Source organism: Cavia porcellus, unplaced genomic scaffold (genome assembly GCF_034190915.1).
Source record: "Cavia porcellus strain 051 isolate PalLab524CR breed Dunkin Hartley unplaced genomic scaffold, mCavPor4.1 scaffold_5, whole genome shotgun sequence".
NCBI classification, from domain to species: Eukaryota; Metazoa; Chordata; class Mammalia; order Rodentia; family Caviidae; genus Cavia; species Cavia porcellus.
The window spans coordinates 25,534,292-25,554,264 of NW_026947488.1; the positions used below are offsets into that span (position 1 = coordinate 25,534,292).

General features: G+C 39.2%; 1 protein-coding gene across 7 annotated transcripts in view; it reads right to left on the reverse strand.

Annotated features, from left to right (window-relative positions):
- Positions 1–19,973, reverse strand: part of Phf20 (PHD finger protein 20) — a 146,033-nt gene that overhangs the window by 83,163 nt on the left and 42,897 nt on the right. For all 7 annotated transcript variants that reach the window (XM_003467814.5, XM_063248434.1, XM_063248435.1 and 4 more), the window contains 2 exons: positions 9,574–9,745; positions 7,598–7,682 (listed from right to left, as the gene is read on the reverse strand). In XM_003467814.5, coding sequence (XP_003467862.2) covers positions 7,598–7,682; positions 9,574–9,745 — 257 coding nt within the window. The remainder of the gene's footprint in view (positions 1–7,597; positions 7,683–9,573; positions 9,746–19,973) is intronic.

The following is a 19,973-nucleotide window of genomic DNA, read 5'->3' on the forward strand; positions in this document are numbered from 1 at the left end:
TTTGGCACCTGGTCTTCAGAGTTTCCCAATTAGTTCTACCTTCACATATATGGATCATAATTTGAAGAAAGGCTCTTCAAGGGCATACACCAGATCTCACACCAGTTTCTCCTCACATGGTGCCCAGCTTAGAACAGACTGATGCCTCTCAAACTGTAACGAGCAGCCTGGACAATCCTGGGAACTTGTCAGAAATAAAAATTACCAAACCAGCCCCACCTCAAATAGAGTACACCAGAAATTCTGAGACTAAGTGCTTAACAAGAATATAATGTGTTTTAACAAGTCCTCCAGGTGATTATGATGCACAGGCATGCCTAAATCTGAGAACCAAAGCCATAAACAATTAGTAATTACCTACTGACCTTTACTTCTGGGCATTAAAAAATTTTAAAAAGATGCTTATTTATCACAGATGTCACCAATACAGAAAGAAACTGGCTAGCAGGCAAGATTTCAGGATATATACTTAGGCTTGCTGGCGTAAAACATCAGCACTGCAACGGCAGACTATGATAAAGGAGGCCCAAAGATAAACACATAAGCCATGCTCCACATAAGGTAGCTCAACAATGATGAATGATGAAGATATGGGCTCCTGTGTTGCCCTGGCTATGTTGTGAGAGTGCTGGCAAGCAAAAGTAAAGCAAACTACAGCATTCTAAGCAGAGCTTTCTCAAGCAAAACTGTCATTTTTACAGATATTTACAACAACCAAAAGGACAATATTAAGTACCTCCCAAGTCCAAAATTTTCAGTTAGCTGGAGTTAATTTTGAAGCTTACATGAAAACTCCAAGTTCCACAGCAAGTCTAAGACAGATTTAGGATTAAAACCCAAGATTTCCTACTAACCTCTGACAATTCTCCCACCATTTCACACTGCCTATTTTCTAAGCCACTCAGCTGAAACCATAAGCCACAGCTATCAAATGTCACTCAGACTGACCCAAACTATGGTCAGAGGTGATCAGGGCCACTTTCCTTAGATATTAATATCATGATCCTTACCCTGTTTTATTCCGAAGGACAAAGGATCATCTTAAACTTCCTCCCCTGATCATACAAAACACAGCATAATATGAATACATCAGAAGAAACAAACAGTGGCCTAGGTCTACTTTGGGAGAGAAGTCCAAAACCTACTTTTCATGGTTTCATGTATCACTAAAAAAGTATCTTTCCATGGGATTCTTCCCATGGGTGGCTGGTAACAGAGCTCTCGTGTGGCCATAAACAGTATCGATTATGTAAGTAATATAAGTCAAAATAAGTGCACCCTTGCTTGGCAATATAATTCAGTGACAGTTGCAAGTCTATGTGTTCAATCTGCATCACCAAATGAAACACCAGGTACTGTTTTACCTCCTGTGATTTGCCTCTTTCAGGAAGCTTCTGTCCTTACTCATGCCAGGTGAAACAAGGCTTCTAGAGCTTACCCCTCTAAGGATTAAGAATTCATCATATCAATCCTAGAACACTCAGGAATAGCCACAAGGGTATGAAAAGCGAACTAGAGATACGTGGCAAGTTTAGCTCCTCAAGGAAACAGGAATCTGCCTTTGGATTGGACAGATTCTGTCGCTCTTGAATCTGCCACACTGAGATTCTGAGGCCCCTTTTGATCCCATTCATTCACCAAGATTCACAGAATTCCAAAAGCCACAGAGGAGTGACTCAGATTCTTCGTGCATGGGCTCCCGAAGGCCTGGGTTTTGGAAGATGTGTCTCATGGGGTGATTAAAGGGATATACTCGTAACTGCAGACCACCTTCTTCCCCCAAAGTCTTTTCTTCTGAGCAATTTTATATATTGGGCTTAGTTTCTATTGCCAACAATTTCCAAAACCCCTTACCTATCCCAATTCCCTCTTTGGTTTATGACTCTTCAAATAAATTCCAAGTGCAAGGCATGATGGTACATGCCTATAATTCTATGATTAGTGAAGCTGAGACAAAAAGACCACAAAGTTGAGTCCAGCAAGGGCTACATAGCAAGACCCTCTATCAAAAAACAAAAAAGTTCCCGCCAAGAGCAGTGAACTGGCCATAATCACTGACCAGGGACTAAGAAGACAAACACATGTCTCCTAATCAGGGTTCCCAAGACACCATCAGGATCCAAAAGGTACAGCCTGCCTCTCATCAGCATATTAGTAAACACCCGGGGCCTAATCAACAACTTCTGCCCTTTTAGGAAAACCCTGCTCTAATGTTCTCAGAGGAAGCCGGACACCGTAGGGAAAGCAATTTAAGATGCCTCACAGAAGTTCAGTGAGCTCTTTCGCATTTATGTGATTTGTCACTTGAAGCAGTTTCTCTTTGAGTTTAATGGTTAAAAAATGTTTCTACATTTCTGTGAAATAAGAAGACCATGAAATAAGATATGAAAATTATTTAGCAAAGGGTCTGTCACAGAGTAAGGGATTAAAAAGTAGTTTGACTTATCACCATCCACAAACTGACTTTGCTTTTTGTTGTTTTTGTATGATTTGGTTTTTTGAGACAAGGTGTTGCTATGTAGTTCAGGGTGGTCTTGAACTCCCTCTGTAGCCCAGGCTGGCCCTAACTCCCAGACAACCCTCCAGCCTCACCATGCCCAGCCACAAACTCACTCTGAAAGGGAAGCACTAATCCTTTCTCCTAATACATGATAAAAAACTGGGTACAAGGGTCCATAATCCTTGTACCATACAGGTACAAGGGTACCCGTAATCCCAGTACTCTGGGAAGTTGAGGCAGGCAGACTGCAAATTTAAACCCATCTTGGGCAACCTGGAAACTTAAGACCCTGACTCAAAAGTGGAAACAAAGTAGGGTGGGGCTGGGGGCAGAGTTCATCACTAAGGCCCTGGATTGAATCCTCAGTACCATGGAAGACCCGGGGGACACACCATAGAACCTGCATGTGTGGGCCTAGATCCTCCTTTCATCTCTGGGCAAAACTGTTCACAAGATACCAAGCTCCTCCACCATTCAAGTGGAGTATCAGTTATAGCATGATCAAAACAAAAAACAGCGAGAGATTCCATAAGTAAAACCATTTGCACAGCTAGAAGCGTAAAGTTTAGGCACTGGCCCAAAAGGACTGAACTGAGGGAAGAAGGGAACACATGAGCCAAAAACTTTTAGGAAAAACCTGATTCATCTGCTTACTCAAGTTAAAGTACTTGATCAATAGTAAGGAATAATCCCCCATTTTGTCACAAATTAACCTCCAAGTTCCTCAGAGAGAATGCCTTGCAGAGCTATAATCCTTTATGAGGAGCACAGACTCCTGGTATTCCCCAGGTAAGGACTGAGGTCAACTCATCAGACATGGCTTGCAAAGATTTCCTGTAAGCAGAAACCTATGTTGAGTACTTTCCAAGACTCAAAAACCATCCCAAGAGAAAAGAGCAAATTAGCATTGCATTGCCTTTTTTCCAAGTGCTAAGCCCTAAGAAACTCAACATGTTATGTAGTTCTGATTCAATCATGCCAGACTCCCTTGAGCCTATAGCCACTGAACCCCAATTCTGGCCAGAGTTCCACCATTGAGCATAACCACCAACATTAAGAATAGCAAGAAAATCAGTCCAAAAATGAATGTCACTTCACTATCCCCAGCCTCCTTTTAGCAAGACCACACCATTTACAGGAGGGAAAAGGGGCACCATGCCAGCAGAGCTCTTTCTCCCAGCATCATTAAGCTATGGTGGCCCTTTTTACTGACAAAACTGAAGCTGGGCAGAGAATTTTAGAGTAGTGAAAAAAGTGTCCAATGTTACAGCTCTCAATCCCACAAATATGAGAATGAAATATAAGCAGAAAATGCCCCCCAACAAAGACAGATAAAATCTAACCCCCAATATAGCACTTCACTATCAGTCTGGTGACATAGCTAGGCAGGAGAGTGCTTGCCAAGCATATACAAGAATCTGGGTTTCATCCCCAGTACCACAGGGGAAAAAAATCTTTGCTATCACCTCCAAACCAGGCACAGACCTGAGCTCTCAGAGACGCCTGCTTTCACGGCCCACACTATAGCTATCACACCACCCATTCTGTCCCACTGACTTTCCGATTCAGGATTCCCCTGCTTCCATCCTCTCCTTCCACTTCCAATTACTTTCAATAACCAACAAGGTTGGCATCACAATACAAAACTTTGGCCTAAGGATTTCAGGTAAAGAGATGCTGAAAGAGTCTTCATCTCCTTCAATGAACTAAAATTCACTGGGCAGAATTTGGAATTTAAGGAACCAATATAGTATGGTGGCAAATGATCCCTTTAGAACAGCCATAACCTCAAGACTCGTAATTTTTGCTCATAAGGAAGCACAACTGAAATGTTTTTTCTTTTAATTTGCAATGCTGTGGTTGTCCCAGTTTTAAAAGCATTTAAAAAAAAAAAGATAGGTTCTCACTATGCAGTTCAGGATGACCTTGAGCTCATTATGTAGCCCAGACTAGCCTCAAACTCATGGGGATCTTCCTGCCTCAGTCTCCTGAGTGCTAAAATTGGGATTACAGGTGTGGACCACCATGCCTGACCTTAAAGTCATTCTGAAACTCTGGTTAAAACTAGGTGTGGTGGCAGAGGTCTGTAATCCCAGCACTTGGGGAAGCTAAGAGGATCACAAATTGAAGCCGACATGGGACAATTTAGTAACTTAGTAAGACTCTGTCATAAAAAATTAAAAGAAAAACAAAAAACAAGGATGTAGCTTTAGTGCTAAGGTCTCAGATTCAACTGCCAGTAACACAAAACAAATGAAGAAACTCAATTAGTTAAATTCAGTGGTGCACATCTGAAATCCAAGCTACTTGAAAGGCTGAGGCAGGAGGAATGCAAATTTGAAGCAGGCCAGCCTGGCAACTTAGTGAGAACCTTCTCAAAATCCCAAAAAAAAAAAAAAAGGAGGAGGGTGGTGCCAAGGCTGTAATGCAGTGGTAGGGTACTCAGCTGGCACACACAAAGCCCTAGGTTTAACTATCCATAACAAAGTTTTCAAAACCCTAATTAACTACAGCCAATAATAATATAGTCAGTGGTGTGTGTGTGTGTGTGTGTGTGTGTGTTTTGCTGGGGATCAATCCCGGGGCGTTGTACATGCAAAGGAGGAACTCTACCACTGAGTCACATTTCCGGCCCTGGTCAGTGTCCTTAAATAATATTTCAAAACATTTTAGACCCACCCCTCACACAAAACCCTGTAGACGGGTGTCCTTCTACCCCCTCTGATTCATTCACACCATCCCTCTCCTTCCTCACCTCCTCACATTAGCTCCATCTCAGCACCAATTTCACATGCCCTTTATGAGGTCTTCTCATTTTTTCCAGCCCACAATCCCAGATTCTGAGCTCTGCAGAATGTAGATGATTCACTCCTCCATCAAGATATCCTCTACTGTTCTAACAGACTGCTCCAAAGGTCCCTTAAACCCTCTTCCTCAATCTACACTCCCATGGTATTCCCTCATCCAACCCTTTGTCCTGTTTTTGTACCCCAATTCTAGGACACAAGTGGAAAAAAAGAGGAATGTTCCCTCCTATCTGTTATCTTCTTTATAGAAGGAGCTATTTACATTACTATCCTGAGCTTTCACCTGAGATAAAAGGATAGCTATTGCCCAAAGGAGTACATCACCAATGGATAACATTCAGGAGAAGAATATGACTGTATCAGCAGAAACCAACCTATGGATTTTTTAGAAGCACATTTATGTACATAAAGACCACACATGTGTTTTCAAAAGTCAGTAAGAAAAAAAAATCTACCATAATGAATATATTTATTATGTATCACAAACATAGTAAGTTTTTTAAAAAGGAAATCCAAAAGGTAAAGTTTTTTTTTCTTCTTCACACCCAAATATGTATATTACTAATAAGGAATTGAAGTAGTTTAATAGTATGTAAGCTTTCTCCAAAAGTAAGTTTTTAAATTAATGTGAGACATATGAAAACAATAATAACATATCTCACTTTGTTTTTGTTTTTGGAGTTTGTTTGTTTGATACCAGGGATGTAACTCACTATCTTGCGCTTGCCAGGCAAGCACTTGTGCTGCTGAACTAAACCCCTGGCCCTACATATTTCATTTTGAATACAGCTTATAAATATAATTTAGGGAAACAAAGGACTTCACTGGTCATGACCTGCAGAACCAATAACTGCTTAGGCAACTCAAGAGGACACAATCTTGCTTTGGAGATTATTCCTTTTCTGGTTTTTGATTTTATGGTACTGAGGAATGAAACTATAGCCTTTGAACTGAGCTACATCCCAGCTTTATTTATTTTATTTATTTTGAAAGAAGGTTTTGCTAATTCACTGAATCACACAGACTTGGCTTGAACTTGTGATCCTCCTACCTCAGCCCCTTACAATGCTGGGATTAAAAGGCACATCCAGCCACAGCTGGCTTTATTTTTGACCAATTAAACCATCTCAGACAAAATGTGGTCAGTCTAAGGCTAGCACTTAGCAGGGTACTGAACAAATACTTGAAATTTTTCACTCAACGAAAAATTAATCTGCCTTGATTTCTGGTTGGTTGTTTTAGTGCTGGGGATTGAAACCTTGAACAAGGCCTTGTACATGCTGTTTAAGCACTCTACCACTGAGCAAACTCCCCAAACTTCTCAATCTAACGTTTTAGTCACTTCTACCAGGGACACTACTTAAAAGCCCTGACTGCCCTAAACATTCACCTCAAAAATCAAGGCCATGTCATAAACGTTCTGGTAGAAGAGCCTAAAAAGTTATCACTCGGACCCAGCCTTTGTTCACCAAGGTCCAGGACTCTGATCACACACTATCCTTGCAATCCTTTGTCTACCCTTGTACCAGCAAAATGAGGCCCTCTGGCTCCAGTTTCTTGTTCTGTCTCCTCACATGTTCTAAGCTATGGCAAAGGCAATCCACTTAGTGCTTTGTATACCAGCATCTCAATTTCTACCCTCACTTTACTTTGTATCCATAAAAACTTGGGTTTTTGCTGTCATCATTTGTTTTTTCCAATACTGGGATTGAAATCAGGGCTTTCCCACTGAACTATCCCTGCCCTTTCTATGTTTTATTTTGAAACCAGAGTCTCACTAAGTGGCCCAGGAAATATTCAAACTTGTCTTCCTGCCTCAGTCTCCCTCAATGCTGGAATTACAATTGTGCATCACTGCACCAGGCAACACAAAGTAAATTTTGTATGTTTGCTGGTATTCATTTAATTTCCAGGCTATTCACAAATAAGTAAAAGAAACAATACACACTTATTTCACCAAATACTTTAGAAAGTCCTAGACCAGTGGTGGTAAATGCCAGAGTACACTGTTTGTATCACTGAAAGCTCTAAAAGTTCACCGTCACTGTCCTAGACAATGAGACGACCTGCATACTTCTCAGCAGAATGACAGACTGTTTTACAAAACAATAATAATCTCTCCTTTTTATTCAGTTTTCTTTCCATTTATAGTCCTTCCTAACCACTGGCATGCTGATTAACTTGAATAAAGAGGATTCATAGGCAGTAAATATTGATGATAAACTATTAAACTCTCATATTACAAACTCCCCACTAAGTCACATGTAAAACTACAACTCAAATGTCTTACCATCCTTGTTAATAGCAGTGACTTTGGCTGGGTAAAAACGACAATCAGACCAGCAAGCAAGGACCTGCTCGTTTATCTGAAATTCCTAAAAAAAAAACATTAAAAAAAAAATCCTGTTACAAATTAAATTGCATAGGATTATACCAAAATACCAAAATTTATAAGAAAGGCTCTGTTTGATAATCACTGGTAAGGAAATGGTCTATTGAGATGGAGGAAGACAATTCTGCTGTTCAGCACTGGGAATCAAAGTAATGGGGGGGGGGAGAATTGGGAAACAATACCTCCCCACTTCAAGAGTGGAGGCCTAGCCAGGCATGATGATGAGAAATCATCCCATACGCAAGATGTGCCCTCAAAGTGAGGCTAAGAATCCTAGACCACAGGAAAACACCCAGTTTAAGAGCTGGAAAGAATAAGCCTACTTCATCTCCAGCAAAGCAGTACTCAGGCCATTAAATGCCACTCCATATTTCCAAGGGATCTTTTACCAAGGGAAGTATCCATTCACCTTTAGTAACTTATTTTGTTTTCCCAAAACACTATTTGCATTGGTAAATTCAGTAAAATAATTACTGAATAATCAAATGGAGCACTACTGAACAATCTTAACATGGAGGGAGAAAAAAATCAATAAAAGGCTAGCCAGACAAAAAAAAAAAAAGACTAGGGATATAACTTAGCAGCATAGCACCTGCCTGGCCAAGTCCAAGGTCCTGAATTCAACTGCTGGTACCAAAAAAAAAAAAAAAATATGCTGCCAGAGTTCAAATTCCTTAGTGAAAGTTGAAATGGAAAACAGAACCCAGGCTGAATCAAATCCAAAAGTAGCATGACTGATACACATATTTCAAAGATTGAGATATAGACAGACAGATAATTTTTTTTTTTTTTTAAGTTAAGAGTCTCATTATCTAGTTGAGGCTGACCTGAACTCACTTTGACTTTGTAGCCCAGTTGGCCCTAACCTCGAGGCAATTCACCTGCCTCAGCCTTCCCATTGCTGGGATTCAAGCATGTGCCACCACACCTAGCCACTTTAAAAATTTTTACACTAAAACTTCACATGTCAGTGCTCACTTCAGCAGCACATATATTAAAACTTCATATGTCATTTTGAAACCAATACAGTGTACCTCCATTCATAAACTTAATTCTTCTCATAATTCTGATTACAAACCAAATTGAGTAAGAACTGAATCAAATTCAGTGATTTTAGGTCCCATGTCGACCTTATGGGAAAATTTGATGCAGTTTTCTTTCAATTCAGTTTGTGACCAGAAATGTAGAAAGAATTAAGTTCATCAACTGCACTACCACTCCAAAAATTACAGGCATAATAATGAAATTTAGGAAAAAAAGAAAAGGTAGTCCAATCAGGCATTCTGCATACAAAGCAACACAAGACATACACATGAAATGATTATACAACAGATAAGTTTAGTAAGTAATCTGGATGTCTAGGTAGTATATCTAGTACACAGTGTTCTAGATACTACAGATCTAGAACTCAACTATTCCTTTATGCAACAAATATATACAGAAGATCTACTATGTTCCAGAAAGTGTTCTAGAAGCTAAAAAAGCAGAAGTGGAAAAAGAAATACAGTGATAGGCGTGGTGGTCTATGCCTTCCAGCATTCAGGAGGCTGAGACAGGAAGATTGCCATGAGTCTAAACTTTATAGCAAAACCCTGTCTCAATGAATGAATGAGAAATGATGGCTCTGGTTCATCATAGGTCCAACCCCCATGAAGTTTGTTTATAAACTGTAATATTAAACACATTAAACAGATGAAAACTGGGGTTCTTAAGAGCCGTAGGTACTACAGAAATCTCAGGATTACAACTAATTACCAAAATAAGGACAGGTTCCCAGCTGCTACTGACTTTCCCACTAAACATCAAAAGCCAGAACAGAACTGCCCAGTGGCTAACCCCGCTTATTACAGAACCATCCAGGATCTATTACTCACAGAAGATCCATCCTCTTCATGTAAACCCTCTTTCCTCAGCTGTATTTTCTCTAAAGGGCGTAAGTAAGGACTGTCCCAGCAAAACCACTCATCATAACGATGGTTCCAACGCTTGAAATGGATGAGTACTTTTCCTTCTTCGTAGTCAATGTCTTCTATGTGAGCTGGATACCTGAGTCAGAAAAAATTAAAATTCCTTTAATACCAACCAAAAATATACCAAAGGGTCTCCTTCCAAACCTCCTTCTTCAAGAGCACTATTACCAAAGTACTGAAGGCCTATCATCTGGAGATGCTGTGCAACTGGGTCAAATAACAAATTATGGAGAATAACAAACTTGACTTCAAATCTCAACCTGAATATATGTTAGTTTATAAATATTAAACTCAACCATGCATGGTGCCACACTCATGTCATCCAGCTCTTGGGACCTGCGTCAGAAGGTCTGTCACAAGTTCAAGGACAGCATAGGGTACAGAGTGAGTACAGGCCAGCCTACAATACACAGGGAGGCCTTGTCTCAAAATAATTAATAGATATAATAATAACATTAAGTTATATATAACTTAATAATAACTTTAAGTTATATATAATAACATTAAGTTAAGCTTTCAGAGTCCACTTAAAGTAGGTTACATTGCCAGTTAAAAGAGATGACACAGGGCCAGAGATTCAGCTCAGCGGCATAAGTGCCTGCCTGCAAGCACAAAATTGTAGCTTAAATCCCGTGCCCCGAAAAAAAGAGATGACCTAGTATCTATTCTAGGCTTGAGTACATAGGAAGTAGGAAGAAAACATTTAACGACTAGATTATATTTAACATGTGCCAGTAAGTTAGAATAACCATGTGTGCCACACTGAAATAGTCTTAATTTTAAGCATTTTATAATCTGTATAATGGGATAGTATCTAGTTGTTAATAAAAAATTATTCTAGCTGGACATGCTGGTACATGCCTGGGATCCTAGCACTCAGGAGCTGAGGCAGGAGGATCACTGCAAATTGGAGGCCAGCCTGGGCTACAAAGTGAATTCAAGGTCATTCTGAACTGCATAGTGAAACCCTGTCTCAAAAAGACCAAAAAAAAAGATGATTCTACACAACGCAAAATTGAAAGAAACTTTCCTATAATGAACTATATTTTAAATGATGTTAAATGTGATACATTGTGGCCTATTACTTTTGTGTTTTGTTTTGTTTTGCAGTGCTAGAGACTGAACCCAGAGTTTCATGCATACTAGATAAGGATGCATAAGAAACAAACAGCAATGGTTTTGGAAAAATGTAGTCAGTTTAATAGACAGGTTCTCTGAGCCTTTACTCCACTCTCCTAGCCTAAAGCATAGGAAAGGCAACAACATTTCTTTAAACCTCCTACAACTGACAACCAAGACCCACAGGTTAATGCTAGGCCTGATGAATTAGTGCTGGGCCTCACAAGCTTTTGTGTACACCAGGGACTGTCTTAAAATGTGGCTTCTTCCCCCAAAAACTCCCACTAAAAAATTGCTAAATTTAATAATAAGCAAATTCAGTAGCGTAGCTGGATACAAAGTTAACACTCAAAAATCAATAGCCTTTCTGAACCGGAAAAACAAACTCACAGAGAGAGAAATTATGGAAATACCACCTTTTACAATAGTATCCAAAGAAATGAAATACTTAGGAATCACTCTACCAAAGGATATAAAAGACCTCTACTTTGGGGCCAGAGGTTTAGCTCAGCAGCATAAGCGCCTGTCTGGCAAGCGCAAAATCGTGAGCTCAATCTTCGGTACAAAAAAAAAAAGATCTCCACCTTGAAAACTACAGTACTACAGAAAAGGAGATTGAAGAGGTATCAGAAAATAGAAAGATATCCCTTGCTCTTGGGTAAGAAGAAAAAATATGTGAAAATGGTCATACTTCCAAGACTGTTACACAGATTTAACGCAATTTTGATCAAAATTCCAATAGTATACCTCACAGAATTAGAATTAAAAAATCCTAAAATTCATTTGAAACCAAACAGACCTATAACAGAAAAAGCAGTTCTGGGCAACAAAGCAAGGCAGGAGGCATCACAATCCCTCACTTGAGATTATACTAAAAATCAACTGTGGGCTAGGGATATAGCTCAGCAGCACAGCACCTGCCTGGCAAACACAAGGTCCTGAGTTCAATTCTTAATACAAAAAAAAAAAAAACAAAAAGAAAAAGCTACTGAAATAAAAACAGCATGACACTGCAAAAATAATAGAAAAACAGTCCTGAAGATCAATGGAACAGATTAGAAGATGCAGAAACAACTCCAAACATACTTAGCCACCTTATCTTTGACAAAGGTGTCAAACACATTCACTGAAAGAAAGATTGTCTTTTTAATAAACGGTACTGACTCCGCACATGCTGAAAATTAAAACTGGTCCCATATCTTTTACCATGCACTAAACTAAATTTAAAATGCATCAAATATCTAAACATTAAAACAGAAACATTAAATCTGCTGGAAGAATAAGTAAAACTCTTGAGGGCATTGGTATAGGCAAAGACTTTTTGACTAAAACCTTCATCATACAAGAACTATCACAAAGACCCAACAACAGGGATCTTGTCCTATTAAAAACGTTTATACAGCAAGAAAAACCACCAACAGAATAAAGAGACAACCCACAATGTGGGAAAAAATGTTTGCCAGCTGTTCCTCAGACAAAAGATTAACTATCAAAAACATAAGGAACTCAGAAATATCAGACTTTCTGAATTTAAAGACCCAATCCAAAAACAGGCATCTGAGATACATACATACTTGTTATATGAAGAAATACAAACAGCAAATTAATACATGAAAAAATATTCAACATAACAGGTCATTTGAGAGATGCAAATTAAAACAAAATTGAGATTCCATCTCACCCATGAAAGAATGACTATTATAAAGAAATCAACCAATAATAAATGCTGGTGGGGCTGCAGGGGTGGGGGGACCTTCTCCATCACTGGTAGGAATATAGACTGGTGCAAATTCTCTGGAAAATAGTGTGGCAATAACTCTAAAACTAGGATTGAAGGTCCCACTTGACCCAGCTATTCTCCTGGGTATCTTCCCAAAACAATAAAAAACATCACCACAGCAATATATATGCACCCATGTTTATAGCAATGTAATTTATAATAGCTACTTTTTGGAAACAACTCAAATGCCCATCAACCAAGGAATGGATAAAAAGAGATGGTCTTTTTATACAATGGAGTACTACTCAGTCCAAAAGAAGGATAAACTAGAGACTTTTATAGGTAAATGGATGCAACTTGAGATCATTCTGACAAGTGAAATAACCACAAGCACATGACTGTATTGTCTCCCTACTGTGAGAAGCTGAGAGTAAATAAGATCCAAATGTACAATAGATATTGTGATGGGATACTGAAATGGGAAGAAACTATTCAAAAGAAAAGAGAAACTGCAAATGGGGGAAAGGAGAAAAGAAGGAAGGAAAAAGCAATACACACACACACACACACACACACACACACGATACTTAAGGCAGTTATAGTATTGATTTCTCTTAGTTCACTGAAAAGAAAGGTTTGTGTTAATATTGTATAGACATTCAAATGCCTATATTGTGTACTCTGAATAACTAATTTAAAGATAACAATATGCAATGTATTAATCAGTTACCCTCCTATATCATGTTTTGAAATTTTGCTGGCTTTTTTTCCTCTTTAAAAGAAAAATGGAAGGGGAAGAAAGAGGAAGGCCAGGCAGGGCAGGGCAGGGGAGGGGAGAGGAGGAGGAAAAAAATAAAAGAAAACATGGCTTCTGACTCAGTAGGCTGAGCTAGGGCCTAAGAGCCGTGACATGGTTCCCACATGGTGCTGCTGCTGGTGTGGCCTGCAGCAGCAGAAGTCACATGTCTGGTCACCAGCTTCATAAGTATCCAGCAGCAGTGACAGGGAGACAGGAGCTGGACTCTAGATCACATCTCCAGTTGTGGGCCTCCCAAATTGGTAGTCTTAAGGATAATCCCTTCTTGATTCCCACTCCTCCAACCCTTCCAGTAATTTTGTGAGTACCCAATGTTCTGATAACACTCAAAATGGATTCTTATGCCAGCACTCAAATTTGGTGACATAAGAGGGAACTGTGGCCAGGCATAGTGGTACATGTCTGAAATCCTAGTACTTGGGAGACTGAGGCAGGAAGATCACTTACAAGTTCAAGGCCAGCACAGATGCACAGTGAGTTGAAGGCCAGGTTGAACTACAAAGCAAAATCCTGTCTCAAAAAGCAAACAAACAAAAAGAAGGAAAAATTGGAAACAAAGCTTTTGTAAATGAGTAGGGCAAGAGAGGTTGAAAGGTAAAGAATGGGGTAAAAAAACAAAAGTTGTACCATGGACAGGTACAAATTCTTTATGATGAACATGACCATTGTGTACATCTAAATGTACCAATAAATGATTGAAGAAAAACAAAAAAAGATGTAACTGTGTAAGGGGAAGGGTAAAATAGAAAGGAAATATTCTACAGGATACCTTTTAATATTTTTCAACCATGCAAATGTTTTGCCCATTTCAAAAACAAATGATTGGTTAAAAACAAAGAAAAATACTATACACAGTAGTTCTCTTACACATACATGTATTAATCACATTGCTATTCTAGACTGAAAAAGTTTGGAGTCTACCTTATATTTTTTCCTTACAACTTGGATTAGCACCAGGTGTATCCTTGTCTTGTGTCCAGCTCCTAGGATAGTACTGTCCTAGTAAGCATGAGCTTTATAAACGAACAGGCTGCTTTCTGCCTGCCTGCCTGTCTACTGCATCATCTTCATTCTTAAACCAGTGTCCTCTAAAGCATTCCGCTTGACACCAACCGATTATCAAAGTGCCCTGCACATACTGAGAATTCAATAAATATTCAGCAAATGAATTCTGATCTCCCTTTTCTTCTCAGAGGTCACGTATCCTATCAAATTCCAAGTTTTGGGAGGTGTTTTTCATTTTTTTTTTGTTTTGTTTTGTTTTTGTTTTTGGTCTTTTTGAGACAGGGTCTCAGCTTTGCAGTTGAGGCTGGCCTTGAGCTCACTTTGTAGCCCAGGCTGGTCTCAACTGGAAACAATTCTCCTGCCTCAGTCTGAGTTCTGAGACTACAGGTATACACTACCATGCCTGGCTAATTCCAGGGTTCTGAAAACTCCAGTCCCCTACTCCAGTGTTTCCCAAATTCAAGTCATCACTTCATGTGGGTCCTTACAAATCTGACCCAGTATGTCTTCCAAAATTCCTAATGGTACTATGTATTCACGAACTGCTCATTATTAACAGAAGGAATTAAAATACTACCAGAAGGAACAAACAGCCCTGAAATTAGTCTTCTATTCCAATCCAACTGACAGCTGTTATAAATACAAGATGTCTTGACATGAGACTGGCTAACTATGTAGTCTAAGTGAATGGTACAGTTGTAGGAAACAAGACAGGATTTTATAATCTATTCTATGAAAATGAGAAGGACATGGGTATCTCAACTATAAACTTTTCATTCATTCAGCATATTAGAAGCTATTTTACCTGCATAAAATAGCAATCTGTGTTAACATACTCATATTATAAAACCCCTTTAAACTGTCTGCTGTCAGCAACAGTTTTCTTTTCTTTTGCTTGTTTTGATTTTTGTTTTTGAGACAGGGTTTCGTTGTGCAGTTCAGGTTGACCTTAAGCTCCTTCGTAGCCCAGGGTGGTCTCAAACTCACAATGATCTGCCTGTCTTACAAGCATGTGTCACCACACCTGGCTTCCAGCAACAATTTTCAAACATAGGACCCCTGGATTAATGCAGGGAATCAATTCTCACAGAACTATATTAATTTAAAAAACTTTTCTTTATGCTGAAATCACATTATTTTTGGTGTTTACCTTTCAAATTAAAATAATGGTAACTTTATAATTCCCTTATAAATCCTATGTCATCATTAAGTAGAGTTTGGGCAGCTCTACTGATTTTAAAAGCTCTCTAAAAAAGCTGCACATGATAATGCATGCCAATAATCCCAACACTGAGGCAGGAGAATTACTGTGAATTTGAGACCAGTCTGGGCTACCCAGTGAATTCACACCAGCCTGAACTGTACAGTGAGACCTTGTCTTAAAAACAAAGAAAAAAAAAAAAAAAAAGATCTCTAAGAAAAGGGAGAAAACTGTCAAGATACAAAATAGTATTTGAAAATAAAACAAAATAAACTAAAGTAAAATGGTATTTGAGCCAGGTCTGGTGGCACAGGCCTGTAATTCAGCACTCAGGAGGCTGAGGCAGAAGGATCTCTGTGAGTTCAAGGTCAGCCTGAACTACATGGCAAGATTCTCTCTCTTTAAAAAAAAAAAAAAAGAAATGGTAGTTGAGTGCATTACCATTTGAAGGAGGGGCAAGAGCTAGTACTTCACACCTGTTTTTAATGCATGGGATAACTCTGGAAGGATAGTCAAGCCACCCAGTTTGCCTTTTGGAAGATCTGGATCGTTAGGAAACTAGAGATAAATATATGACTTATTTTATTCAATATATATCTTTTTGTATGTTTTGAATATTGTACCTAATGATCACATTCATCATAGAGAATTTGTACCTCTATAGGATATAGCTTCTTTGTCCCATTCCCCTACCCTCTCTCAACACCTCCCTCACTCCTCCATTTACAAAAGCTTTGTGTATCTATTATGTATTTCTAAAATGTACTAACTGTAGCTTGGCATAACTCATGCCATCTTGAGCCCTACATTTAACTAGTGTCCTGTATTTGACCCAGGAAAATAGAAAATTATACTCAGGGTTTAAGACCCATGAGAAAAGCAGATAAGTTGTACCCACAAGAGAAAAATTAACCTGCTCAACAAAAGAAGCAGGGTACAAGTGTCAACCAAAAAATTAATGTAAGAGTCTAGCTAAACTGTTTCCAACAGGATGTCTTTTTGTGATTCTCTGTTTAAAAGCTTTGTAATTTTCCAGTTGCGGCCACTCGGTGAAACTCTAAAATGGGTCCACATGAGTGGTCACTGAGCTCAGCTAATTAAATTCCAAATTTATCCATTTGGCTGCTTGGATTCCTATATCGTTTACGACCCCACCTCACCAATAAAATTTGATTTTAAAAAATGAATATTGTGCCATGAGACTGTATTAACTATATAAAGTATATAATTAAATGCAAAATAAAAAGCTGGCAACTTCAAGACAAAGTGCAAATTCTTTCGAATTCACATGGTAAGTGCAATCTATGAGTCTAGGAAAGTGGGAATCCACAGAATCAAGGCTAAACTCCTAAGCCATTAGTCACATTCAAGTTTTAAAAGGATCTCTGCAGACTCAACTAGCCTAAAGTTTCTACCTTATTCCAAAAAGTTCACTGGGCATCGTTATCCTATTGTCTGCTGATGTAAAGAAACCTCTCCAACAGGGCTTTCCCCTTAGCCAAGGGACAGTTTTCGAAAGATAAACTGATCATCCCTACCCTACTTTTCCAAAGTAACATGAAGGTAAGTCACTTATGGAAGTATGAGAGCATCAATTGCATTCAGAGAAGGAGGCAATAAAGATACTTTTTTTTTTTTTTTTTTTTTTTTGAGACAAGATCTCATTACGCAGTTCAAACTGGTCTTGAACCCGCTATGTAGCTGAGGCTGGCCTCAAAACTTGAAGCAATCCACCTGCATCAGCCTCCAAAGTGCTGAGATTAAAAGCATGTACCACCACACCTGGTTTAGACCATGTTAAGGATGAGCTAGTAAAACCTGGTACATCACAACTGCTATCTGCCTTGGGGATAGCAAGACTCAGCTTTATCAGTTAACAAGACTTTCCTTTCTTACCTTCCTCTCTCCCGCTCCCTTTCTTTCCCTTCCTTTCTCCTCTCCCTTTTGTTTTTATGGAGAGTCTTGCTATGTCATTCAGGCTGGCCTTGAATACACTATGTAGCCCAGCTTGGTCTTGAACTCACAGTAATCTTCCTCCTTCCATGTCCCAAATGCTAGAATATAGGCATGTGCCATCACACCTGGCTAGCAAGATTTGACTAAGTGCCTTTCAACCAGCCAGTCAGGACTGGGTGAAGGAAGGGATTATATACACAAATGTACCCAACTCCTGTCCTGGAGGAGAAGTAGAAGCATGAACTGATTAAGCTTTGGAATCATTAGACTGAACTGTAACAAATTACTGATAACCACCTGCTTTTTGCCTATCAAAATAGTCAATATTATTTGGTTCAACATAAAGTAGGCTGGAGTAGATGAGGCAAGGTTAACAAAGAAAAAATACCAACAAAACTGTACAGGCAGAAAAGAGAAGAAAGAATTTCTAGCAAATCATATAACAGCCAGTGATGAGAGTCTAGTTTCCAAGCCAACGCTGCAACTGAGACTTTTTTTTTCCCTAAAAGTCAAACTCATGACCTTGCACTTACAGGAGATGCTGTGCCACTGAGCCATATCCCCGGCCCAAAGACTCCCATTTCTAATCCATAGAAATACCAACCAGGAAGAAGCAGATATTAAACAACAAACTGATAACATAAACTGGCTGTGGAGAAGGGACAGGGACTAGAGATGGCTGAGACACTTAGCCTTACAGTTTGAATTTTTACAAGCGTTTAGCCACATATAAGTAAAAACTACTTTTAAATTTAAAGAGCAGATAATCGCTAGTTTCATGAATATTATTACTATAGCATATCCCCAAAATTAAATATTGTATGATTATTAAAAAAAGAATATCCAGGTGTGGTAGGTAGCACATGGCTATATTTCTAGCCCTCAGGAGGCTAAGACTGGAGGATCATTTTAAGTATGAGGCCAGCCTGGCCTACACAGTGAGTTCGAGGATAGAATGAACTACATAGTGAGACTCTTGTCTTTTAAAAAAAAAGAAAGAAAGAAAGAAGAGGACTGTGGATGTGACTCGGTACTAGAGTCCAAGACTAGTATGCACAAGACCTTGCATATGACCGTCAGCACTGCAGAGAAAAATGAAATAAAGACACACATTATGAACTGATAGGAAAAGATTTCCAGGATGTACTAAACTTTGTAAAAAGCAAGCAATAGCCAGGCATAGTGGCATATGCCTGTAATCCCAGCATTTGGGGCACTGAGGCAGGAAGATCACCATCAGTTTGAGGATAGTCTGAACTACATACATAGCAAAACCTTGTTCTTTTTTTGTTTTTTATTTTTTTTTTTTCCTGGTACCAGGGATCAAACTCACAACCTTGTGCTTGTGCAAAGCAAGACCTTGTTTCAAAAAAAAAAAAAAAAATCAGGGGCTGGGGATTTAGCTCAGTGGTATAAGCACCTGCATTGAAAGCAGGCAGTCGTAAGTTCGATCCCTGGTACCAATAAAAACGAAAAAGACAAAGATAAAAAAAAAAAAAAAAATCAAACTACAGCCCAAGAACGTGTCACCCAGCACAAGAGGCTGACGCATGAGAATTTCAAATTTGAGGCCAGCCTGGGAAAGATGGCAATTCCAGATCTGCTTTTAAAAAAAAAAAAGACCTGCCTAAAGATCTTATATCAAAAAAAAAAAAGAGGGGGCTGAGGATTTACCTCAGTGGCATAAGCACCTGCCTGACAAGCGCAAGGTCAAGTTTGATCCCTGACACCAAACAAAAAAGAAAGTAATAAAATCAATATAAAGCAAGCTAGCTGGGCATGGTGGCACACGCCTATAGTCCCAGCACTCAGGAGGATTGCTGCAAGTTCAAGACCAGCCTTGTCTACAAAGTGAGTTCAAAGCCAGCCTGAACTGCACAGTGAGACCGTCTCAAAAAGACAAAAAAAAAAAAAAAAAAAAAAAAAAAAAAATATATATATATATATATATATATATATATATATATATATAGAGAGAGAGAGAGAGAGAGCATGCGAGCTATAGAGTAATACATGTCTTCTCCCTGCCCACCCCCATTACTGGGCAGTGAACCTAGGGCCTAGGACCTCCCACTGAGTCAGGAGGAGATTAGGGCATGGTAAAACTGGCTGGGGTGATACTGGCTACATGCATAGGCTGGACCCAAATCCCAGCACGTGAACTTCTCCATGAGAACTTGAGCAGGTTTTCAACAGGATGGCCTAGATCTAAAGTCAACCTGAGACGTGGGATCCGAACATTGCCCCATGTCTCAGGACCCATATGTTGAAGTTCTCCCAGGTTTTCTAGAGATTTGGACAGCATAAAAGGAGAGAGGAACCAGGAAGAGCTGGCTATCTAATCTAACTTTTCACAATAGCAAAAATGCAGCATGTACTTTTATTTTGGCTTTTATCCTCTTTTTTTATCTTTACTCAGCCCAGGCTCCCTCTGTAGTTCCACTTTAACTTTCTCAAATAAACTTGGCCACTGCTTTTTGCTCATT